Genomic DNA, 24,035 nt, shown 5'->3' with positions numbered 1-24,035 from the left:
CACTGTGTTTAAGCAAGCTTTTTTTTGTTTTTTGTTTTGTTTGTTTTGTTTTTGAGATGGAGTCTCGCTCTGTCACCCAGGCTGGAGTGCCGTGGCGCAATCTCGGCTCATTGCAAGATCCGCCTCCTGGGTTCACACCGTTCTCCTGCCTCAGCCTCCCGAGTAGCTGGGACTACAGGTGCTCACCACTACACCCAGCTAATTTTTTGTATTTTTTATTTTTTTTTGGTAGAGACGGGGTTTCACCGTGTTAGCCAAGACGGTCTTGATCTCTTGACCTCGTGATCTGCCCGCCTCGGCCTCCCAAAGTGCTGGGATTACAGGCATGAGCCACCGCGCCCAGCCGTGTTTAAGCAAGTTTTAAAGTAAGTGCATACTGAGGTGCCAATTATTTAAAAATAGGTTGAATAAATATACTTCTAATGGTGGGTGGCGGGGGCGGGGGTGATAAACGATTCTAGCATGAGCAGTTCCAAGTGAAAGAGAGGTCACGCTTAGGGAAGGTTCTTCTAATTTGCCCAAGTTGAACCTAAGTGGTCTGTGTGGGTCAGCAGCACCATGGGTTCCTAGTGTTGGCTTCCAAACCAAATCTTTCAACAAGGATTGACAACTGATAAACTTGGCTTGTGTCAGTAGACGTCACTACAGGCAGATACTGCCATCATACTAAGCTCATGGAGCCCCAGACAAAAAAAAGTCATGTGGGGCCAGAGGGCAGTAATACCCCAAAGTAATTGAGAAGGAGGAAAAGAAAATGCTCTAACTAGCTAGTAAATATATATTTCTTTATTCATACACACATACTTTTTTTTTGAGATGGAGTCTCACTCTGTCACCCAGGCTAGAGTGCAGTGGCGCAATCTTGGCTCATTGCAACCTCTGCTGCCCGGGTTCAAGCGATTCTCCTGCCTCAGCCTCTCCAGGAGCTGAGATTACAGGTGCCTGCCACCATGCCTGGCTAATTTTTGTAGTTTTAGTAGAGATGGGTTTCACCATCTTGGCCAGGCTGGTCTTGAACTCCTGACCTTGTGATCTGCCCGCCTCAGCTATCCAAAGTGCTGGGATTACAGACGTAAGCCACCACACCTGGCTGTATTTTTTTTTAAATACAGTCTATACACTTCAGTATGAATGATTTAATCTACTTAGTCCTAGAAAGTCAAAATATTAGCTGAAGCACAAGTAATTATAAGACAAAACAGTAACACTCCTTGTAAGCTTCCAATTAATCAAACTGGGTGGGGGGAAAGGCTTCGTCTAGATTGGAAAAAAACCGCTAAGGAACAAGTACTCTAAAAACAGAAGCCCATCTCCTGTGTGAGGTATAACTTCACCAAGACTGTTAATTGCAATAGCAAGTATCACAAATACTACTCACTACGCTTGGGCATTGGAACAAAACAGACCAGTTCCAAGTAGCTCATGTAACAAACGGGACCCAAGTTTCCAACTATGGAACATGGGAATTGCCACAAGGAGTTTGGTCGCATTCCCATTTCTCCATAAGAATCTCTAAAGGGAATGTGGCCAAAAAACATGGCAGAACTTCATATTGACAAGAAATCTGAAAGAAAAGCCAAGCCCCAAGCCAAGCTCTGGAAAAGCTTCCCAATGGTAGGACAGGCTGGGAAGAGCCTTAAGCCTAGGTTGGACCCAACCAGGTGGCTGACTCTCCACAGGGGCTGGGGGCTGATCTCAAAACCAAGGACCTAATTTGCTTCCCTAATACAGAGACATCTCCACAACCCTCCTCTCCATACGGCTTGCTGTTTAATCCTTGACATTCCATTTGTTAAAAAGCAAAAGCCGATGCTGGTCTGGCCAGCACCATCATCCATTTTAACTTGGTCAAGTTCTTGCTATCGAACAGCAGGCCTAAGAACTGTCAAGCTAATTTTACTGAACACTCTGTTACTGAATCATGCCTGAGTCCCGGCCATTCTTTACCTCAGAATCTGGACCCCATCCCAGAACAATCTTTAAAAGTTTATTTTACTGATCAAAGCAAAATAAGAAAAAACTCTTTTTAAAAAACTATATTTAGGGAGCGATGCAGTAAGTGATACTTTGGCAAGAGTACTGAAATGTAAAGTGCCTTGTGCATTTATAAACTTGGGGGTATTTGCTCTGGCGCTAGGCCAGTGTGTGTTTGGAACAAATGCCAGTCAAACACATTCAGATTTGCCTTCCTCTGCTTTCTCCTCAGAAGTCAGTATGCACTCCATCTGTGACAATATGTTGGGCGATGGATGAGTAGGGCCTAAAAGAGAACACAAGTTCTCGGGTACTCACAAACTAGTACTGGCCTGGACCTCATGAACTGCCATCCACCTGGTTCTACCGTAACTACTGTAGATTTCAGTCTGCTTAGAAACTGCTTACCTTCCCTCCTAATCTGCTTTCGGCTGACAGCATTATTTCCAGCCAATACGTTTATCTTTTCCAGCAAAGGCAGACTAAAAGCTCAAAAGGAAGCCTTGTGTTTGGACTAACTTCCATAAATTAAAAGTGTCCTTTTAAAAGATTTTTCAGCAGAGGAAAATCCCCAGTCTGTATTTTTCTGTCATTTTACCAAAACGTACCTGGGTGACAAGGTTAAAGCAAGCAGAGGAAATCCCTGGCACTTATCATCCACAGGCATTACTGATAAATTGTGTGGTGGAGGAATAAAGGATTACCTTCTGTATTTTTTCATTACACTTTTCTTTTGTTACAGAATACATAAATCCATTGTGGCACAATGTAATATGTATCACCATGCTACACCTGCGGACGCTTCCGAGCGGCTGCCATGTCTGTGCAGTCAGGAATGATAAGTGAACCACCCGTGAATGTTAACGATAGTGATCATTCTGAGGTAACTCGGCTCTCCATCTTCCTTTACAGCCTCCGTGCTGAAGCCAGGGTAGCAAGGTTCATGAGAGGAAAATGAAAACAACAGCGAAGGGAAGGGGCACACGCGGCCCTCGGAATGGACCTTCGTGAGTGTGCAGTATCTTACTCTGGGGCTCCATTTCCGTAAAAACGTGCACGTTAAAAGGAGAAAGAGGTTCTGCCCTGCGTGCTGCACATTCAGGCAGACCTAATAAGAGTTTCCTCAGGTCAGTCCCACGCTCCGCTCCTTTCCCTCCAGACGAATGCCAACTTTGGATCTTGTTCCACGTCTACAGCGCTTTGGGGGGAGATGGGCAGGGTTTTGTTTTTTTGAGTAATACCCTCATATGTTTCTGAAACTTAAGAGCATAGAATGCAAGTGGTTCTCAGCCTCCATCTAGGTGCAAGTGTTAAGTTATGCTCCCATTTAACAAGTGGAGATGGAGACTTGCCATCACAATTTTCAGCTTGACTTCCAAACATTCTGGGTTTTATGCCTCATTTCTTTATATCCAGGATTTTTTATGGGCTTTCTAAAAAGTCTATTGAAATACATCTTTTAAAGCCTCTACTTAATGTGGGACGCTGGGTTTGAGGCTGAGAAGACAATGATCCTGGGGGGAGTGCTGGTAGTGGGCAGGAAGGGTGCTCCTGGTCCCAGCCTGCCTTCCCTGTGGCACACGCTCCAGTCTCTGGGTTAGGAGCTGTGGCAGGGTGATCAGCCCTCGGATGAACAGGCAGGCTACACACAGACCCAAAGTCTTGGCTCAGAAACCGCTCCTCCTCCTGCTTGCCTCAGGGACAGACAACTTGTTTTCCCCCAGAGCAGGGCATTCTAGGGACACTGAGAAGCAGCAGCTGCCCTCCCCACGGCTCCTTGGGCTGTCCATGCTGGGTTTAGGGTGAAACTCCATGTCAGGGAGCGGAATAAACACTGCCAGAAGTGCTTCAGTCAATTCAAAGTTAGGTCCTGTCAAGTCTCGTAACCACTGAACAATGTATGGGCATTTTAAAAAGAGACTCCTCACTTGAGGAGTTCAGCTCCGTCCCAGCACACAGCCACTCAGTTACCCCAGAGAAGTTTGTATGCCAGCACGAACCCAACACAAGCAGGCTTTCTGTACTAAGCAGTAAGCGAAAGGTAATGGGGGCCACAGAGCCCACAGGGACACAGGTCTTCATCTGAAAAGCTTAGATTCTATCTTTAGGAACAGAGCTGGAACCAGAACTCAAGTTGGAAGGCAGCATACTGGAGAGGAAAGGGCATAGGCTGGGGGTTAAATACCCTTTGACTGAAATCTTGGTTCTGTGGCTAATGGAGATGTTGCTGTAATACGTAGGAACCTCAGCCGCATCCATGAAATCAGTAGGCTACTTCCCTATAGAATTGTCATGAGGATGAAACAATGAATGCCAAGCACCTCACACTACGGCTGGCAAGCAGTAAAGGGAGTTGACATTAGTTCTCTTTTGTTCCCCTTGCCCTAAGTCATCATCCCAAGAGAAGAGGCCCCACTTCAGCACCTCCTTCCCCTGCCTCCTAAGCAGAGACTGCTTACGCGGGGGTGGGAGTCTCAAAACTCATTGCCTGTCATTGGTAACACAGGGGCATTAAAATGTGTGATTTGTTGAGCCTGGTGGCCATATTCAGGGGCATTGTCAGTGAGCAGCCTGTGGCCCAAGCATCAGAACTTCCCAAGAGCTCCAAGGGGAGCACTCTGGGTTCAGTTTTCAAAGCTTTCCTTTTTGAAAGTGTTAACTACGAAGCAGGTAGGTTCCACCTCAGCTTAATTCACTGGCTTTGCATGATGATGATGAAAATTAAAAAATCATGGTGGTGTAGAGAATTTCAACAACATTTATTAAGAACCTTTTGATTTGCACAATACAAGTTGTCCACTGTTTAACAATTATAATAACAGCAACTACTATTTATTGAACACTTTCTATGGGCTGGGTGCTGTTTTTTTGTTTTTGTTTTTGTTTTTGTTTTGGGACGCAGTCTTGCTCTGTCGCCCAGGCTGGAGTGCAGTGGCGCGATCTTGGCTCACTGCAAACTCCGCCTCCCGGTTCACGCCATTCTCCTGCCTCAGCCTCTCCGAGTAGCTGGGACTACAGGCGCCCACCACCACGCCCGGCTAATTTTTTGTATTTTTAGTAGAGACGGGGTTTCACAGTGGTCTCGATCTCCTGACCTCGTGATCCGCCCGCCTCGGCCTCCCAAAGTGCTGGGATTACAAGCATGAGCCACCGTGCCCAGCGGCTAGGTGCTGTTTTAAGCTTTTTAAAAAATATCTGTATTGACTCATTCAATCCTAAAATAGGTACAATTATTACACCCACTTTATAGAAACTGAGGTTGAAGGCATTAGGGAATTTACCTGAGATGACTCATCCATTAAAAATCCTGTTTTGGATTCAGAAATCAGCAATGTGGTCCCTAACCCAAGTTGCACAGTCCAGTGGGAGAGAAAGACAAGAAGCCAACAAACAATTATAGTTCTGTGTGACAGTCACAAAGGCGGAGGCAAGTTCAGAGTGCTGCCAAAACAAACATAGGGCACTTAACCCAGCCACACAGAGGTGAGAGGGTCCGGGAAGCTTCCTAGTGGGGATGATGTCTCGAAACGCAGACATCATTTAGCTCTAAACCATGCTAGGAGAGACGGTGGCAGCACCAGAAGGCAGCAGAGCACAGTAAGCTCTAGAATAAAGTGACCTGGTTTGGAACCCCACCTCTGCTTTCATGGATAACAACATAATCACTTTAACTTCATTTCCTCATCTACAAAATAAGGATGATAATTATTCTTGGATTTTAAGATTGTTGTAAAGGCAAAATACTTCTAAAGTACTTACCATAATATCTGTCATATAATAAATGCTTATAGACGAGCCATTAGTTAAAAAAAGATAAATGCTTAATAGTTAAGATATAATAAGCATAAGCATTTTCTTCATATGTACAATGAATATATAATGATGAGACAATAATATTCAATATTTATTGAGCACTTACTTTGTTTAATCCTCCTAGAAAAGGTAGGTGTTATTATGAGTCCCATTTTATAACAGAGAAAATTGAGGTTTGGCAAGGTTGAGACGTTTGTCTGGAGTTATATAATAAGTTAATATATTATATAACTAGTAAGTCCTGAAGGAGCCAGGACTTGAACCCAGATCAGCTAGACTCCAAAGTCTGTGTTTGTTAATCCCTCCACAGCCGCAAAGGGAGTCTTAGGGACTCGGGGAAAGAAGAGACTTCCAGGGAGCACATCTTCCATACCGGAACCACTGACCCAATCTGTGGAAAAGGTTCAACTTCCACTGTAACAAATTCAGCTCGACTATAATGTCTAGACTCTTAGACTAACCATATGACCTACAAGATTTTTAAAGAGACCTTGGAGAATGTCATGGTTTCAAAAGCCACAGTCTCAGTTTGCAGAAGTGGGAAAAGGTTGCTACGAGCAGTTCTCGAGTCTCCAGTCCTGACCAGTTCCCAATAGTGATGAAGACACACTCTAGTTCCCAACCTGCTCTGGTCCAATTCCATGCATGTTCATTCTCCAGCATTTCAAGGTAGAAAATGAAAATATATGAGCAAGAGAAGGCCTTGTAATAACTGCAGCATGCCTGCTTTAAAATAAGTCATTTGAGTATGACTTTATCCATAAAGAGTTTACACTAGTGTGAATGCCACATTTTGTTTCCCCTTACACTGACCAAAATTTTTTTAAAAGATCAAAGCATACTGTGGGAGCATGCGATGTTTGACATTGGACAAAGTACTCTTTTTCAAAACAGACATTTTCCAAAAACATAACTCGCTAGACTAATGGGCAGTGAGAAGCCAAAATGACTGCCCTCCGCCTTCTCCTTGTGTATCTTTGCCAGAGTCCTTGGGACTTGCCAAATCCGGTCATGCCTGCTTAGCTTGCTCGACTGATTGTGCCAGAAAAGAAAATAAGACACAGATGTATTTGAGCTCTTTGAGATGCCAGTAAGAGAGACAGCTAATGGCTTCATTTCGACCCTCCCCTTCCAGCTGGGCACAGGTGGGGGATAATGAGGTCCCTCTCCCTAATCAAACTCAATTATTTACTACTCTATATAACCACAAAGACATTCACATTCCGTTCAGAATATAAAACACACCGTGGGCTACTTCCAACCACTGCCACTGGGTATTTATAACAAACTCAAGTGGCTAACAGTTTGCCTTGGCAGGAGTTTAAGTGTGTAAAGTTTTGCAAACTGTTTCTGTTCAAATATGTCCTGCTGAAATGGGGTCCCAGGCGGGGTTCCATAACTGTCAGGTCAGTGAACTGCATAACATCTGAGAATGTATTCACCATGCAGTGCAGACAGGATCTGGAAATCAAACGCTTCGTTCTATCACAACCTTCTGAGAAGCATCACAGTTTTTTCAACAGCAAGACTGACATTGTATTAATAAACATTCCAAGTCACTAGCCTGACATGTACATAGCAGCAGCTGACAGACTCCGACATAAGCTGAGGGGAGAACAGAGGAAATCAAAATGAGACATAGTAACTAAACACGGCCAAAGGGGGAAGCATCACCAAACCAATCACATGGGCTCAGAAATGGGAGCTCCTGACTTTGAAGATACATATTAACTAAAGCAACAATCTGGTATAATTTTTAGATACAAAGTAAGTTGATGGTTATCTAAAATGTGTGCTTTTATGGTAGGAACAAAGCGAATCCTGGCACAATTTCAAGACATTCCAGTGAGCAAAACATACATATTTAGCTTGTCTGACCTTTAAATTCTTAGAAGTGTGTAATTAATGCTTTCCATCTTTATTACTTGCTCCAATATTTCTGTCACTTTAAACAGACACAAAGAAAAATCCTTTCTTTTCTCTAGACAGTAGCTGTTGCCAAAAAGGAAATCAAGTCAGATTTACAAATACAAAATTAAACAGGCTGCATATGTTACATTTCCATACACGAGGACAATCTGGACAATGAAAATGTTTGCTAATACAACAGAATGAAAAGAAACAACACACAGTTGGTCCTCTATGACTCAAGCAAACAATAAATAACCAGGATAATTTATACTCATATTGTCAGGCCTGGTTACAAAGAACACAAGCATCTTCTTTTATTCCTTATTCTATTTTAGCTCTGCCTCTTACCAAACAGTATGGCCTTGAGGTAGTAACTACCTGTCTCTGAGCCTCAGCTTACATATTATAAAAGTGAATTGTGTATAAGAAACTTTACTGATGGGGTGTGGCCAATTTTAAAATATCATAAAAAAGAAATAAATGATTAAAAAAGAAATAAATGAGATAGCGTCTACTGGAGGTATGAAACTGAATGAGTGTGTGAAAATGTTCTCCCTGCCCTCCTCTTTTTTTCATTTTCTAGACCACAAGGCAATAGCATATAACAGAAGGAAAGGCTTCAAGCTAATGACACCCTTTAATAAAGGTCTGGTCACTTGGGGTATACTGTGGATTTATCATCAAGAAGGTAAACTAAAACTCCCCACTCTTCTGAAAAGCCCAGTAAAGGGCATGAATGAACCCAGGGAACGCCTCTTTAAAAAAGTAGCTCATCGTTCCCTTTCTGCAGAGCCAAGAGAAGCCAGGGCAGTCTCTGGGAGCCTGCTGGGCCACAATGCCCAAGGCAGCCCAGCTTCTGGGCTAAGGCCTTCCACTGTCACCTGACAGCTGTTACCCAAACAGCTCTTGGTTAGAACTGTTCCTTCCTCATGTTCCTCTAATGTATCAAATATTTAAAGGAAAACACACATATATATAGGAGACAGTTTAACTTCTCTGACTTCTAAGGAGATTCTGACCATTTTATTGGCCTTGACTTTTATTTTTTTTTTCCTTTAACGCCCTTCTTCCCCCACTTCAGAGTAGAATCCTGGCATGAAACTTTAATGTCAACACATACAAGGTAATAATACTACCACAGTTGTTTTTGTCATTGCCACTTTTGAACTCAATTCAGTCTCACAAATTCTGACTAAATTAGGCCTGTGCTGGGAATGGGAGGAGGAGACGAACAAGGCAGGTCCCTATCCTTGAGAGGCACTTAGCCCACTCAAGATCTCATTCTCCCTTGTCCCACTTTGTCTAAGGGAACAGTAGGCTTTGGCTTGGTCACTGCTGGCAAGAAACACTTCTCGAGATGCTGGGCACTATCTGAGCTCCAGCTCTTTATCTGGTTTTGGGGGTCAGCCAAAAACCTTCCCATTCCTCCCACTCTCTACTTCTCCTCTCTGACACTCCTGATATCCAAACATCTTTACTGCTTAGGCTCAAAGCAGTCACCAAGTTAGGGATTCCCATTTATATTTACTCTGTCCAAAATCAATCAGGAACAATGGATAGCTTAGGAATCCACTTGAAGATCTATTAAAAGAGGCAGTTTCGGTGGAGCCAAGATGGCCGAATAGGAACAGCTCCGGTCTCCAGCTCCCAGCCCCAGCGACACAGAAGACGGGTGATTTCTGCATTTCTGCTTGAGGTACCGGTTTCATCTCACTAGGGAGTGCCAAACAGTGGGTTCAGGACAGTCGGTGAAGCGCACTGTGCGCGAGCCGAAGCAGGGCGAGGCATTGCCTCACTCGGGAAGCGCAAGGGGTCAGGGAGTTCCCTTTCCTAGTCAAAGAAAGGGGAAACAGACGGCACCTGGAATATCGGGTCAGTCCCGTCCTAATACTGCGCTTTTCCAACGGGCCTGGAAAACGGCACACTAGGAGATTGTGTCCCGCACCTGGCTCGGAGGGTCCTATGCCCACGGAGTCTCGCTGATTGCTAGCACAGCAGTCTGAGATCACGCTGCAAGGCGGCAACGAGGCTGGGGGAGGGGCGCCCGCCATTGCCCAGGCTTGCTTAGGTAAACAAAGCAGCCAGGAAGCTCGAACTGGGTGGAGCCCACCACAGCTCAAGGAGGCCTGCCTGCCTCTGTAGGCTCCACCTCTGGGGGCAGGGCACAGACAACCAAAAACTCAGCGAGAACCTCCACAGCCTTAAATGTCCCTGTCTGACTGACAGCTTTGAAGAGAGTAGTGGTTCTCCCAGCACGCAGCTGGAGATCTGAGAACGGACAGACTGCCTCCTAAAGTGGGTCCCTCACCCCTGAGCAGCCTAACTGGGAGGCACCCCCCCAGTAGGGACAGACTGACACCTCATTCAACCAGGTACTCCTCTGAGACAAAACTTTCAGAGGAACTATCAGACAGCTGAATTTGTGGTCTCATGAAAATCCGCTGTTCTGCAGCCACCGCTGCTGACACCCAGCCAAACAGGGTCTGGAGTGGACCTCTAGTAAACTCCAACAGACCTGCAGCTGAGGGTCTTGTCTGGTAGAAGGAAAATTAACAAACAGAAAGGACATCCACACCAAAAACCCATCTGTACATCATCATCATCGAAGACAAAAAGTAGACAAAACCACAAAGATGGGGAAAAAACAGACCAAAAAAACTGGAAACTCTAAAACCAGAGCACCTCTCCTCCTCCAAAGGAACGCAGTTCCTCACCAGCAACGGAACAAAGCTGGATGGAGGATGACTTTGATGAGTTGAGAGAAGAAGGCTTCAGACGATCAAACTACTCTGAGCTACGAGAGGAAATTCAAAACAATAGCAAAGAAGTTAAAAACTTTGAAAAAAAATTAGAAGAATGGATAACTAGAATAACCAATGGAGAGAAGGGCTTAAAGGAGATGATGGAGCTGAAAGCCAAGTTTCGAGAACTACACGAAGAATGCAGAAGCCTCAGTAGCAGATGCGATCAACTGGAAGAAAGGGTATCGCTGATAGAAGATGAAATGAATGAAATGAAGAGAGAAGGGAAGTTTAGAGAAAAAAGAATAAAAAGAAATGAACAAAGCCTCCAAGAAATTTGGGACTATGTGAAAAGACCAAACCTACGTCTGATTGGTGTACCTGAAAATGATGGGGAGAATGGAACCAAGTTGGAAAACACTCTGCAAGATATTATCCAGGAGAACTTCCCCAATCTAGCAAGGCAGGCCAGCATTCAGATTCAGGAAATACAGAGAACACCACAAAGATACTCCTCGAGAAGGGCAACTCCAAGACACATAATTGTCAGATTCACCAAAGTTGAAATGAAGGAAAAAATGTTAAGGGCAGCCAGAGAGAAAGGTCGGGTTACCCACAAAGGGAAGCCCATCAGACTAACAGCTGATCTCTCAGCAGAAACTCTACAAGCCAGAAGAGAGTGGGGGCCGATATTCAACATTCTTAAAGAAAAGAATTTTCAACCCAGAATTTCCTATCCCGCCAAACTAAGCTTGATAAGTGAAGGAGAAATAAAATACTTTACAGACAAGCAAACGCTGAGTGATTTTGTCACCACCAGGCCTGCCCTAAAAGAGCTCCTGAAGGAAGCACTAAACATGGAAAGGAACAACCAGTACCAGCCCCTGCAAAAACATGCCAAATTGTAAAGACCATCGAGGCTAGGAAGAAACTATAGCAACTAACGAGCAAAATAACCAACTAACATCATAATGACAGGATCAGATTCACACATAACAATATTCACGTTAAATGTAAATGGGCTAAATGCTCCAATCAAAAGACACAGACTGGCAAACTGGATAAGGAGTCAGGACCCATCAGTGTGCTGTATTCAGGAAACCCATCTCACGTGCAGAGACACACATAGACTCAAAATAAAGGGATGGAGGAAGATCTATCAAGCAACTGGAAAACAAAAAAAGGCAGGGGTTGCAATCCTAGTCTCTGATAAAATAGACTTTAAACCAACAAAGATCAAAAGAGACAAAGAAGGCCATTACATAATGGTAAAGGGATCAATTCAACAAGAAGAGCTAACTATCCTAAATATATATGCACCCAACACAGGAGCACCCAGATTCATAAAGCAAGTCCTCAGTGACCTACAAAGGGACTTGAACTCCCACACAATAATAATGGGAGATTTTAACACCCCACTGTCAGCATTAGACAGATCAACGAGACAGAAAGTTAACAAGGATATCCAGGAATTGAACTCAGCTCTACATAAAGTGGACCTAATAGACATCTACAGAACTCTCCACCCCAAATCAACAGAATATACATTTTTTTCAGCACCACACCACACCTATTCCAAAATTGACCACATAGTTGGAAGTAAAGCTCTTCTCAGCAAATGTAAAAGAACAGAGATTATAACAAACTGTCTCTCAGACCACAGTGCAATCAAACTAGAACTCAGGATTAAGAAACTCAGTCAAAACCGCTCAACTACATGGAAACTGAACAACCTGCTCCTGAATGACTATTGGGTACATAATGAAATGAAGGCAGAAATAAAGATGTTCTTTGAAACCAACGAGAACAAAGACACAACATACCAGAATCTCTGGGACACGTTCAAAGCAGTGTGTAGAGGGAAATTTATAGCACTAAATGCCCACAAGAGAAAGCAGGAAAGATCCAAAATTGACACACTAACATCACAATTAAAAGAACTAGAAAAGCAAGAGCAAACACATTCAAAAGCTAGCAGAAGGCTAGAAATAACTAAAATCAGAGCAGAACTGAAGGAAATAGAGACACAAAAAACCCTTCAAAAAATTAATGAATCCAGGAGCTGGTTTTTTGAAAAGATCAACAAAATTGATGGACCGCTAGCAAGACTAATAAAGAAGAAAAGAGAGAAGAATCAAATAGATGCAATAAAAAATGAAAAAGGGGATATCACCACCGATCCCACAGAAATACAATCTACCATCAGAGAATACTACAAACACCTCTATGCAAATAAACTAGAAAATCTAGAAGAAATGGATAAATTCCTCGACAAATACACCCTCCCAAGACTAAACCAGGAAGAAGTTGAATCTCTGAATAGACCAATAACAGGTTCTGAAATTGTGGCAATAATCAATAGCTTACCAACCAAAAAGAGTCCAGGACCTGATGGATTCACAGCTGAATTCTACCAGAGGTACAAGGAGGAACTGGTACCATTCCTTCTGAAACTATTCCAATCGATAGAAAAAGAGGGAATCCTCCCTAACACATTTTACGAAGCCAGCATCGTCCTGATACCAAAACCTGGCAGAGACATAACCAAAAAAGAGAATTTCAGACCAATATCCTTGATGAACATTGATGCAAAAATCCTCAATAAAATACTGGCAAACCGAATCCAGCAGCACATCAAAAAGCTTATCCACCATGATCAAGTGGGCTTCATCCCTGGGATGCAAGGCTGGTTCAACATACACAAATCAATAAATGTAATCCAGCATATAAACAGAACCAAAGACAAAAACCACATGATTATCTCAATAGATGCAGAAAAGGCCTTTGACAAAATTCAACAACCCTTCATGCTAAAAACTCTCAATAAATTAGGTATTGATGGGTCATATCTCAAAATAATAAGAGCTATCTACAACAAACCCACAGCCAATATCATACTGAATGGGCAAAAACTGGAAGCATTCCCTCTGAAAACTGGCACAAGACAGGGATGCCCTCTCTCACCGCTCCTATTCAACATAGTGCTGGAAGTTCTGGCCAGAGCAATCAGGCAGGAGAAGGAAATAAAGGGTATTCAATTAGGAAAAGAGGAAGTCAAATTGTCCCTGTTTGCAGATGACATGATTGTATATCTAGAAAACCCCATTGTCTCAGCCCAAAATCTCCTTAAGCTGATTAGCAACTTCAGCAAAGTCTCAGGATACAAAATTAATGTACAAAAATCACAAGCATTCTTGTACACCAATAACAGACAAACAGAGAGCCAAATCATGAGTGAACTCCCATTCACAATTGCTTCAAAGAGAATAAAATACCTAGGAATCCAACTTACAAGGGATGTGAAGGACCTCTTCAAGGAGAACTACAAACCACTGCTCAATGAAATAAAAGAGGATACAAACAAATGGAAGAACATTCCATGCTCATGGGTTGGAAGAATCAATATCGTGAAAATGGCCATACTGCCCAAGGTAATTTATAGATTCAATGCCATCCCCATCAAGCTACCAATGACTTTCTTCACAGAATTGGAAAAAACTACTTTAAAGTTCATATGGAACCAAAAAAGAGCCCGCATCGCCAAGTCAATCCTAAGCCAAAAGAACAAAGCTGGAGGCATCACGCTACCTGACTTTAAACTATACTACAAGGCTACAGTAACCAAAACAGCATGGTACTGGTACCACAACAGAGACATAGATCAATGGAACAGAACAGAGCCCTCAGAAATGATGCCGCATAGCTACAACTATCTGATCTTTGACAAACCTGACAAAAACAAGAAATGGGGAAAGGATTCCCTATTTAATAAATGGTGCTGGGAAAACTGGCTAGCCATATGTAGAAAGCTGCAACTGGATCCCTTCCTTACACCTTATACAAAAATTAATTCAAGATGGATTAAAGACTTATATGTTAGACCTAAAACCATCAAAATCCTACAAGAAAACCTAGGCAATACCATTCAGGACATAGGCGTGGGCAAGGACTTCATGTCTAAAACACCAAAAGCAATGGCAACAAAAGCCAAAATCGACAAATGGGATCTCACTAAACTAAAGAGCTTCTGCACAGCAAAAGAAACTATCATCAGAGTGAACAGGCAACCTACACAATGGGAGAAAATTTTTGCAACCTACTCATCTGACAAAGGGCTAATATCCAGAATCTACAATGAACTCAAACAAATTTACAAGAAAAAAACAAACAACCCCATCAAAAAGTGGGCAGAGGACATGAACAGACACTTCTCAAAAGAAGACATTTATGCAGCCAAAAAACACATGAAGAAATGCTCCTCATAACTGGCCATCAGAGAAATGCAAATCAAAACCACAATGAGATACCATCTCACACCAGTTAGAATGGCCATCATTAAAAAATCAGGAAACAACAGGTGCTGGAGAGGATGTGGAGAAATAGGAACACTTTTACACTGTTGGTGGGACTGTAAACTACTTCAACCATTGTGGAAGTCAGTGTGGCGATTCCTCAGGGATCTCGAACTAGAAATACCATTTGACCCAGCCATCCCATTACTGGGTATATACCCAAAGGACTATAAATCATGCTGCTATAAAGACACATGCACACGTATGTTTATTGCGGCACTATTCACAATAGCAAAGAGTTGGAACCAACCCAAATGTCCAACAACGATAGACTGGATTAAGAAAATGTGGCACATATACACCATGGAATACTATGCAGCCATAAAAAATGATGAGTTCGTGTCCTTTGTAGGGACATGGATGAAACTGGAAAACATCATTCTCAGTAAACTATCGCAAGGACAAAAAACCAAACACCGCATGTTCTCACTCATAGGTGGGAATTGAACAATGAGAACTCATGGACACAGGAAGGGGAACATCACGCTCCGGGGACTGTTGTGGGGTGGGGGGAGGGGGGAGGGGCAGCATTAGGAGATACACCTAATGCTAAATGACGAGTTAATGGGTGCAGGAAATCAACATGGCACACGGATACATATGTAACAAACCTGCACATTGTGCACATGTACCCTAAAACCCTAAAGTATAATAAAAAAAATAAAAATAAATAAAAATAAAAAAAAGAGGCAGTTTCCATTAGCAGGCTCCTAATTTGCAAGTGGTCGGAATAATCCATTCTCCTTCTCCAAACAACTCTATCCAGGGGATTCCTGGGGCCCAGGGGTTCTAGAGGGAAGGCTAGATAGACCTAGTCCTGATTTAGTAAGAACATCAGAAGACATCCAATTTCACGTTCCCTCCACAGAATATTTTTCCAGTGAGAAATTCATTAATTAGTTCCTCTTTAAAAAATGTAAATAATTATAAAATATAATTCACAATCTTTGCATGATGGAATGAAGACAAATTTAAAAATTTCTTTTATATGCAGAAACAGATCTATTTCCCAATTTTGCTACAGTGGACACATATTAATTATATAATAAAAACTCAAAGGAAGGTTAAACCCCATTCTCAGTGTAAATTATTCCCACTGAGAATCCCTGACAGAAATAACAATAGCAACTATGTAACACTTCCTACATGCCAGAGTCTGAGCTAATATTAATAATCACAGCAGCATTTCCTGAGGTTCAAGAGCCCCCAGGAATCAACAGATGAATTTACAGACTAAGTTTCAGAATTTAAAAACCTGTTTTCTCACGGTGATGTGAGCCTCTAGTTCCAGCTACTCAGGAGGACTGTCTGAACCCAAGAGTTCCAGTCCAGCCTGGGCAGCATAGTGAGACACTGTCTCTAAAAATTTTTTTAAATTAAAAACAATTTTGATTATAGTCTAATGAAAAGCATATAGAGATGTATTATCTATACATATCAATATACGTATGATATGGATGTGTAGATATATATATCTATATATGCTTTTCATTGAACTAAAAGCAAAATTATATGTGTCACCACATATTTTATATATGTCACTGTGTGTGTGGGGGGGGGTGTATGAGATAAAGATATAGATGTAGGCCCCTCCTCACTCCTCATCTTCCATGTTCCCCATTTTCCACCCACCTGGGGAGCCCTGAGCCACTGCCTAGAGGAGAAATACCCAAGAGAGCCACTTGGCCCACATCAGACAAATGTGAACAAGAAATAAAATTATTAGGCTGGGCACAGTGGCTCACACCTGTAATCCCAGGGGAGGATTTGGGAGGTAGAGGCAGGCAGATCCCCTGATGTCAGGACTTCGAGACCAGCCTGGCCAACATGGTGAAACCCCGTCTCTTTAACACAAAAATTGGCAGGGCATAGTGGCAGGTGCCTGTAATCCCTGCTACTCGGGAGGCTGAGGCACGAGAATCGCTTGAGTCTGGGAGGCGGAGGTTGCAGTGAGCCAAGATCACGCCATTGCACTCCAGCCTGGGTGACAAGAGTGAAACTCTACCCAAAAAAATGGGAGGGGAGGGAAGGGGAGGGGAGGGGAGGGCAAGACAGAAAGAAAGAAAGAAACTTATTGGGAAAATCCAGAAGTTGACCAATAAACCTACCCCATGCCCATTTGTCTATGTAGTCTGTGGCTACTCACACACTACAATGGCAGTGCTGAGTTACAGAAACTCTATGGCCGATAGCCTAAATATTTACTATCTGGCCCTTTGCAGAAAAAGTTTGCTGAGCTAGAAGCGGTGGCTGAAGCCTATAATCCCAGCACTTTGGGAAGCTGAGGCGAGCAGATCACTTGAGTCCAGGAGTTTGAGAACAGCCTGTGCAACATAGCGAAACTCTGTCTCTACAAAAAAATATAAAAATTATTTGGGCATGGTGGGGCATGCCTGTAGTCCCAGCTACTTGGGAGGCTGAGGTGGGACGACTGCTCGAGCCTGGGAGGCAGAGGTTGCAGTGAGCCAAGATGATGTCACTGCACTCCAGCCTGGGTGACAGAGCAATACCCTATCTCAAAAAAAAAAAGTTTGCCAACCCTAGGATAAGGTGGTGAGATTTGGGGGGTTATGTGTTCCAGCAGCTAGAGTTATTTAACATAACTAACAAACTTAGTAAAAGTCAAATGGCATTACTGCAAGCTTCATACAGAAGTTGTTTGCTGAATACAGAAAAATGGCGAGAGAATTCAGTGGGCACAAGGATCTCTATGAACAGTCTTGCTGGTCTCTGAAAAATCTGTGCTGTTCGGTGCCAAGTCACACTATGCACAAGTATCAGTCAGGCAGAGCCCACTTATGTATAGACCAAGCAACAGATAAAGTAGAGTGACCAATCTGGTTTACCCAGGATGGAGGAAGGGGTTGGAGGTGAGCATCAGGGAGTGCTCATAGATTCAGGACTTTCAGTTTTGAAACAGGGAAAGTCCTGGACAAACCATCACGAATTGATCATACCAACAGAAAGCATGGTGGGCCAAACGTAAAGTAGAGTTTTCTAGGTTAGGAGCGGTGGCTCATGCCTGTAATCCTAACACTTTGGGAGGTCGAGGCAGGAGGACTGCTTGAGCTCAGGAGTTCAGGACCAGCCTGGGCAACACAGTGAGACCTTGTCTCTACTAAAAATAGAGTTAGTTGGGCATGGTGGCACATGCCTGTAGTTCCAGCTACTTGAGAGGCTAAGGCAGGAGGGTCCTTTGAGCCCAGGAGTTTGGGGCTGCAGTGAGCCATGATCACATCACTGCACTCCAGACTAGGCCACACAGCAAGACGCTGTCAAAAAAAAAAAAAAAAAAAAAAGCATTTTCTAGTAAAGAACATTTAAAATTTATGTGTTTGTGTGGTTTGTGTGGGGGGACACATTATAAATCAATTGGCCCACTAAAATAATGAACTAGTAGTTAAAAATACACTGTTTAAAAGGATGTTAATCATGATGTCTCATATGAAAATCAAAAGCCTCAAGTTGACAAGTAAAACATTTAACACCCAATTAAACCCAACATCAGCAATGTTTAATTTCAGCAAAACATCATCTGTTACGTTAAAGTTGTTAATTTGTATTTTATTAATGTTATAGTTTTATCGGTATTTAGTTTGTAATTTTGTTTAGGTTGTGTAAAAACATTGAATTTATAGCTAAACATTACAGAACTTTATATTTGCATGTATCCAAGTAGCATTATTTAAAAACTCATTTGGATAAACATTGAGACTTTAGGAGAATTTATTTCCATTTAAAAGAGTTCTGTACATAACTTACATTTAAGAAACTCCCTCATGACAATTCCATGAGATAGTTACTGTTACCCACATTTTACAGATGAAGAAACTGAGACTTAACAAAGGTAAGTAAAATTGTCTAAGGTCATGCATGTAGCAAGATACTAGTGAAGCTGAAATGTGAACCCATGTTTGGCTAAATTCAAAGTCTGTGCTGCTGCACTTAGAGGGAAAGATGGTACTGAGCCCCGGGAATAGCTGGTGTGACGGCCTCAGAAGGTCAGAAGGCGACCTGGGCTTCCTGGTATTTGAAAGGCAGGAACAGGTGTAAAAAAGGGGAAGCGGTCTCAGAAAGCAAGGCGGGACACAGTGCTGGGTCAAGTGTCCTCCTGGCAGTCCACAGACACCTGAAGATTCAGTCATTCCTTCTCCATGAAGCCCTGTGCTGGGTGCTAAGGATACAGAGACAGTAAGACTGTGCCTTCCTAGTCTTCAAGAAGTTAATGGTCTTGCTACTAACTTGAGGATGTGTGCTCATAAGAGGATTCATTTGAAAGTCTGTAGATCCTCAATGTTTACCCACTGCCCATGTTCACTGAAAGTTATTCCAATTCAGCTTTTTCAGTCCAGCTGAGCAATGTCCACCTAAACACTACCCCTCCTCTGCTATAAAACAAAGTCGGAGAAGAAAAATGTAGAAGTGCCAGAGATCTACTCAGTAACCCATTCAAGAAATACGTGTGACAGATCTATCATAGTAATGGAGTGATGCTGAGTATTGTGGGCACAGATAATTCAGTTCTTGCTCTCCAAGGGTTGTTTATTAACAGTGACAATAACAGTAGCTAACACTAAGATGATGCGTACATATGCTAAACACTGTTCTAAGTGCTTCAGATCTATTAACTCATTTAATCCTCATAACTGATCTGTGAGGTAGGTATTATTATCTCCATTTCACTGAGCCACAGAAAAGTTAAATATTCATCCAGGACCACACACACTAGTAAGGGCAAGGCTAGGATCGGCATCCAAGTGGTCTGGCTCCAGAGCCCACCATGCTGTCACCTACTGCACTATAGCAGTGGCTGAATGTCAGCCTTAAGACAGTGAGATTCACAGGTTAAACCAACACCAGATTCCCCAGCCTCAGTCTCTCAGCAGAGGGTTGGAAAGGGCATGAACTTTAAAGTCAGGGATGGGGTCAAATCCAGGCCTAAGAACAATATTGCTCACCCTCAGGTTCCACGTCTCTAAATTGTTCATAAAAACTGGGCTATTTTGGGATTAAGTGAGATAGCATATGCATAGTTGGCCCTTAGTAAGTATTAGTTCACTCCCCATTGTCAAACCTACTTCCCTCTTTCTGTTTCAGCTTAGTGTCTTCCCAGCCACTTCTTGTCCCTCCTCTACTGGGAGACAAATGGAAGGAGGAAAGGGGGGAAATGACGAGGAGGAGTAGTTACAGCTTTGTTTATTTTTCCGGGATTTCCTTCTCTGAAACTTTAGACACATCCCTAGAGACTCCTAAAGGTCCGCTCTGTTCTGCATTTGTAGGAGAAGCTTTACTAACTTAGAATATAGACCAGAAAGGCGAGTAAGAGGTTGCTGAACCAAGAAAATACACACAGGGCAAACGGTCAGTAATCTGTACTATTTCATCAGACGACTGAGAAAAAGACAATTTATTGACACTTTTGTTCTTAATGCTCACATATAAAGATTTCACTTCGCCTCGTGTTTTCAGAAACACTCCAGACACATCAAATAAACTCTCTTGAATTTTAAAATAGAAAAAGGATTGACTGGGCTATGTGTGTGTCTGGGAGTGGGAACACAGGGATGGGAGTAATTCAGGATCAAAAAAACAGAGTATTAAGTTTAAAGCAGTTGTTACTCTCTACCTTCCCCCTCCTTCCTATTCTCCAGAAGGCAGGGTTCATAGTGAAACACTGTGTAGTCTTAGATGCCCCTCCTGGAAAGGCATATGAATCCTAGCCCCACTCCACTCTATTGAAAACTCAGTGATTTAAAGCCTCTTGCTTTAAAAAAGGACTTTTGGTTCAAAAGACTGCTATGATCATGTGTTATATTTATGTAGAAAAAGTTCTAGTCATATTAATAATCAATAAAAATGCAAGTAAAAACTATCGAAATGCCACTATGTATATCTTTTAGAGTAGAAAAAAAAACTCCTAATACCTTGTAATGGTAAAACTATAAAAATGATTTTAGGAATTCTGTTGGTAACATTGTAAATTAGGACATTTTTCAGAGGGCTATTTATCAATAAAAAGTGAGTCTAAAGATGTTTTTACTCTGACCAATAATCCTACTTACAAGGCATGATCCTAAGGAAGTTGTTCAACAGAATAAAAGGTATATAGATAATGACCATCATCATCAAATTACTTATTAAAACCACACAAGGAAGCAATCTAAATGTTCTGTGATCGGCTTCCACTACATCCCATACACTTTTCTTTTATACTGCTTATCACATTTTAATTATTTGACAACTATCTCACTACTAGATAGTAAGCTCCATGAGAGTAGTGCTGTCTCTGCCTAGATCTCTGGCACATAAATACAGACTGTAGGAATTAAGAACAAATACTGAAACATTTATAATTTATTATTTATTTTTAGATGGAGTCTTGCTTTGTCGCCCAGGCTGGAGTGCAATGGCGCGATCTCAGCTCACTGCTACCTCCGCCTCCCGGGTTCCAGCGATTCTCCTGCCTCAGCCTCCCGAGTAGCTGGGATTACAGGCGCCCACCACTGCATCTGGCTAATTTTTCTAATTTTTGTATTTTTAGTAGAGACGGAGTTTCATCATGTTGGCCAAACTGGTTTCGAACTCTCTCGGCCTCCCAAATCTTGGCCTGCCTCGGTCTCCCAAAGTGCTGGGATTACAGGCATGAGCCACTGCGCCTGACCTAATTTAATGTCAAGTAAAAATAACACAAAATGTATGTGTGCTACAAGTGAAACTGAGTAACATATACACATATTATTATACAAGATTAAAAATAGTTAAGACGGAGGCATCAACTTTTCAATTATTTTAAATATTCTTTAAAGTTATTTTGGTACCTCTGAAATGAAAAAGCAGGAAAAAATTTGCTGTTATTTACACCAAACTTGACCTTGTAATAGGGATGGAATGGCCATCATGAAAGCCTGAAGGCCCACTCCCCAGCTTACCCCCAGGTACTCAGTTATTCTTTCTTTGCTCAAGGGTAGAAAGAGCCAAAATACTCATATATCATATGTAGCATAACCCTATTTTCTATAACAATCTCAAACAAAGGCAGTATGTTTACAGAGACAGGGAAATGTCTTCTAAAGCAATCCCTCTTTTGAACAGTGAATTTGCTGGTTACTAACAGCAGGGGGTGCCAAAGGGATCGCTATTGTTCCCAGGAGATGGCCATGAGAAGGACTGCTGAGGCCTAGGTTGAAAAAAAGCTTAGGTTTGAGAGTAAAATCCAAATGCAGCAGGTTTTCCCTTAACAACTGGGACATGTGGATAAAACTCAGGAGCTCATAAACTTGAATGGATAAAAACTACATTTTAATTTTCACTAACTTCTAATATTTTGCATTTCCTTGATTTATAAGTGTAGGCGACCAATCACAGTAGAATCACAGTGCCAGTGACTCTGTCACGAACAGAAGTCATAGCTAACAACACAGCACATTACAGCTGTTGCAGATTTCTCAAATACCATTTATGCTCATCACCGCTTTGAAACAACAGGCTTCAGGAGTTATTGTTAGGTATACAGCTGGATATTGTTTAATCTACTAGTAAAGGCACACATATTACTATATCATGAATTTGTTCAATAATCTGATAACTTTAAATAACAGAATACTTTTATATTCCAGTGGATTTTATTTTATGCATTTACACATGCTTTTCTGAGAAAGGCACAAAAAAAGTTGAAGACGTGTGCTCAGTCTCAAGGCAGGCAACTGACAGGGAAGGTCAAATTTGGTCTGAGAGAAAATTATTTTAAGTCACAAGAGAGAATTGGCCACAGTGCACATTTTCAGTTAGTGTGTATTCCTCGCAGAGAAGGTGCAAACCCAGAAGTTTTGCTTCAGAGGCTCCCAGTGCACCAGTGTTTCCAGAGGCCTGGCTCTGGACATGCCATTCAGAGATCTGCTTCACACAATGTGCCACTGCAAAGCAGTCTGTGCAGCCTAGGTGCAGAGGCATGAAATACAATGTGAATGTCGTCCTCAGCATCTCTCTGGGAGTTATCGTTATTACCAGTGGACTCTCCAGATGCCAAATATCATTTATTTGATGAACAAAACCAAAATCAGATCCAAAATGCTAGAAGGTTGGGATGAGATACTGAGAGAAGTAACAGAGTCAGTACTCACATTCGAACAAAGAGTGACTCTTTGGATGTCAGACCAGGAGATGAGTACTTTTCAACCAGGGCCAAAGTACTGAAGCCAAACTTATGAATGGGCTCATTGGAATCCAGTGGGGGGAAATCGGTGTCCACCTCCCCATCATCCTCAGCAATATGCAGGCAGTAGGCACTGACATTGTCACTGAAAGGAAAACCAAAAAGGCGAGTGAATACCAAGGTAGGGAAGGGACAAGAAGACCAGAGGGTATGGTGCACAGTAAGCAAATTGAGGAGACTGCTTTTCTTTACCCCAAGCCTGGTGATACAGTAAAAAATCCCAAATCCTACTTCATTTGATAGAGAGAATACACATGGCAATGCAAAGGGGAGAAAAACAGTGTGAAATGAAGATCTTGATACTACTCTATTCTTGCAACATTCACTGAGCCCTATTGCAGCTACGACAAAGAACTTAACCTCCTCGATCAAAGGTGAGATTTAGTATCAGCCCTAAAAGCAGCTTACAGCATAGTAGGGAGGAAAAGTAATAAGCATTACACTAGCTACAATACAAATGTAAAAAATATATATATAAAACAGACATAAACAAAACTCTAAAGGGGGGAAGATTATTTGGCTGCAAGGAAGGCAGGGGTCAGAGGCCTTTGATTTATGGTTAGGATTAAGAAAATATCTGGCCAGGCATGGTGGCTCATTCCTGTAATCCCAGCACTTTGGGAGGCTGAGGCAGGCAGATCACTTGATCCCAGGAGTTCAAGACTAGCTGGGCAACATGGCGAAACCCCGTCTCTGCTGAAAATACAAAAATTAGCCAGACATGGTGGTGCGTGCCTGTAGTTCCAGCTACTCAGGAGGCTGAGGTGAGAGGATCACTTGAGCCCATGAGGTCAAGGCTGCAGTGAGCTATGATGGTGCTACTTCACTCCAGCCTGGGCAACAGAGTAAGACCCTGTCTCAAAAAAATAAAATTAAAATTGAAATTAAAAAAGAAAATATCTGTGCTGTAGATCAGGAGAAATACTCAAGGTAACCAAGACAATCCATACAGTTCTCCCTTCTCTAAAGAGTATCTAACTCGGTAGAATCTGACTCCAAACACCATGGATCCTTGGCAGAGTAAAAGCAAAT

General features: G+C 42.4%; 1 protein-coding gene across 11 annotated transcripts in view; it reads right to left on the bottom strand.

Annotated features, from left to right (window-relative positions):
* MAPKAP1 (MAPK associated protein 1) overlaps positions 1-24,035 on the bottom strand; it is a 274,565-nt gene that overhangs the window by 103,234 nt on the left and 147,296 nt on the right. For 7 of the 11 annotated variants that reach the window (XM_063636008.1, XM_063636007.1, XM_063636012.1 and 4 more), the window contains one exon: positions 22,912-23,088. The exons of the other annotated variants lie outside the window; for them this stretch is intronic. In XM_063636008.1, coding sequence (XP_063492078.1) covers positions 22,912-23,088 — 177 coding nt within the window. The remainder of the gene's footprint in view (positions 1-22,911; positions 23,089-24,035) is intronic. 11 annotated transcript variants of the gene reach the window in all.

Source organism: Symphalangus syndactylus, chromosome 3 (assembly GCF_028878055.3).
Source record: "Symphalangus syndactylus isolate Jambi chromosome 3, NHGRI_mSymSyn1-v2.1_pri, whole genome shotgun sequence".
Taxonomy (NCBI): domain Eukaryota; kingdom Metazoa; phylum Chordata; class Mammalia; order Primates; family Hylobatidae; genus Symphalangus; species Symphalangus syndactylus.
Note: the sequence above shows the minus strand (reverse complement) of the source record. Positions and strands in the feature narration are given on the sequence as shown.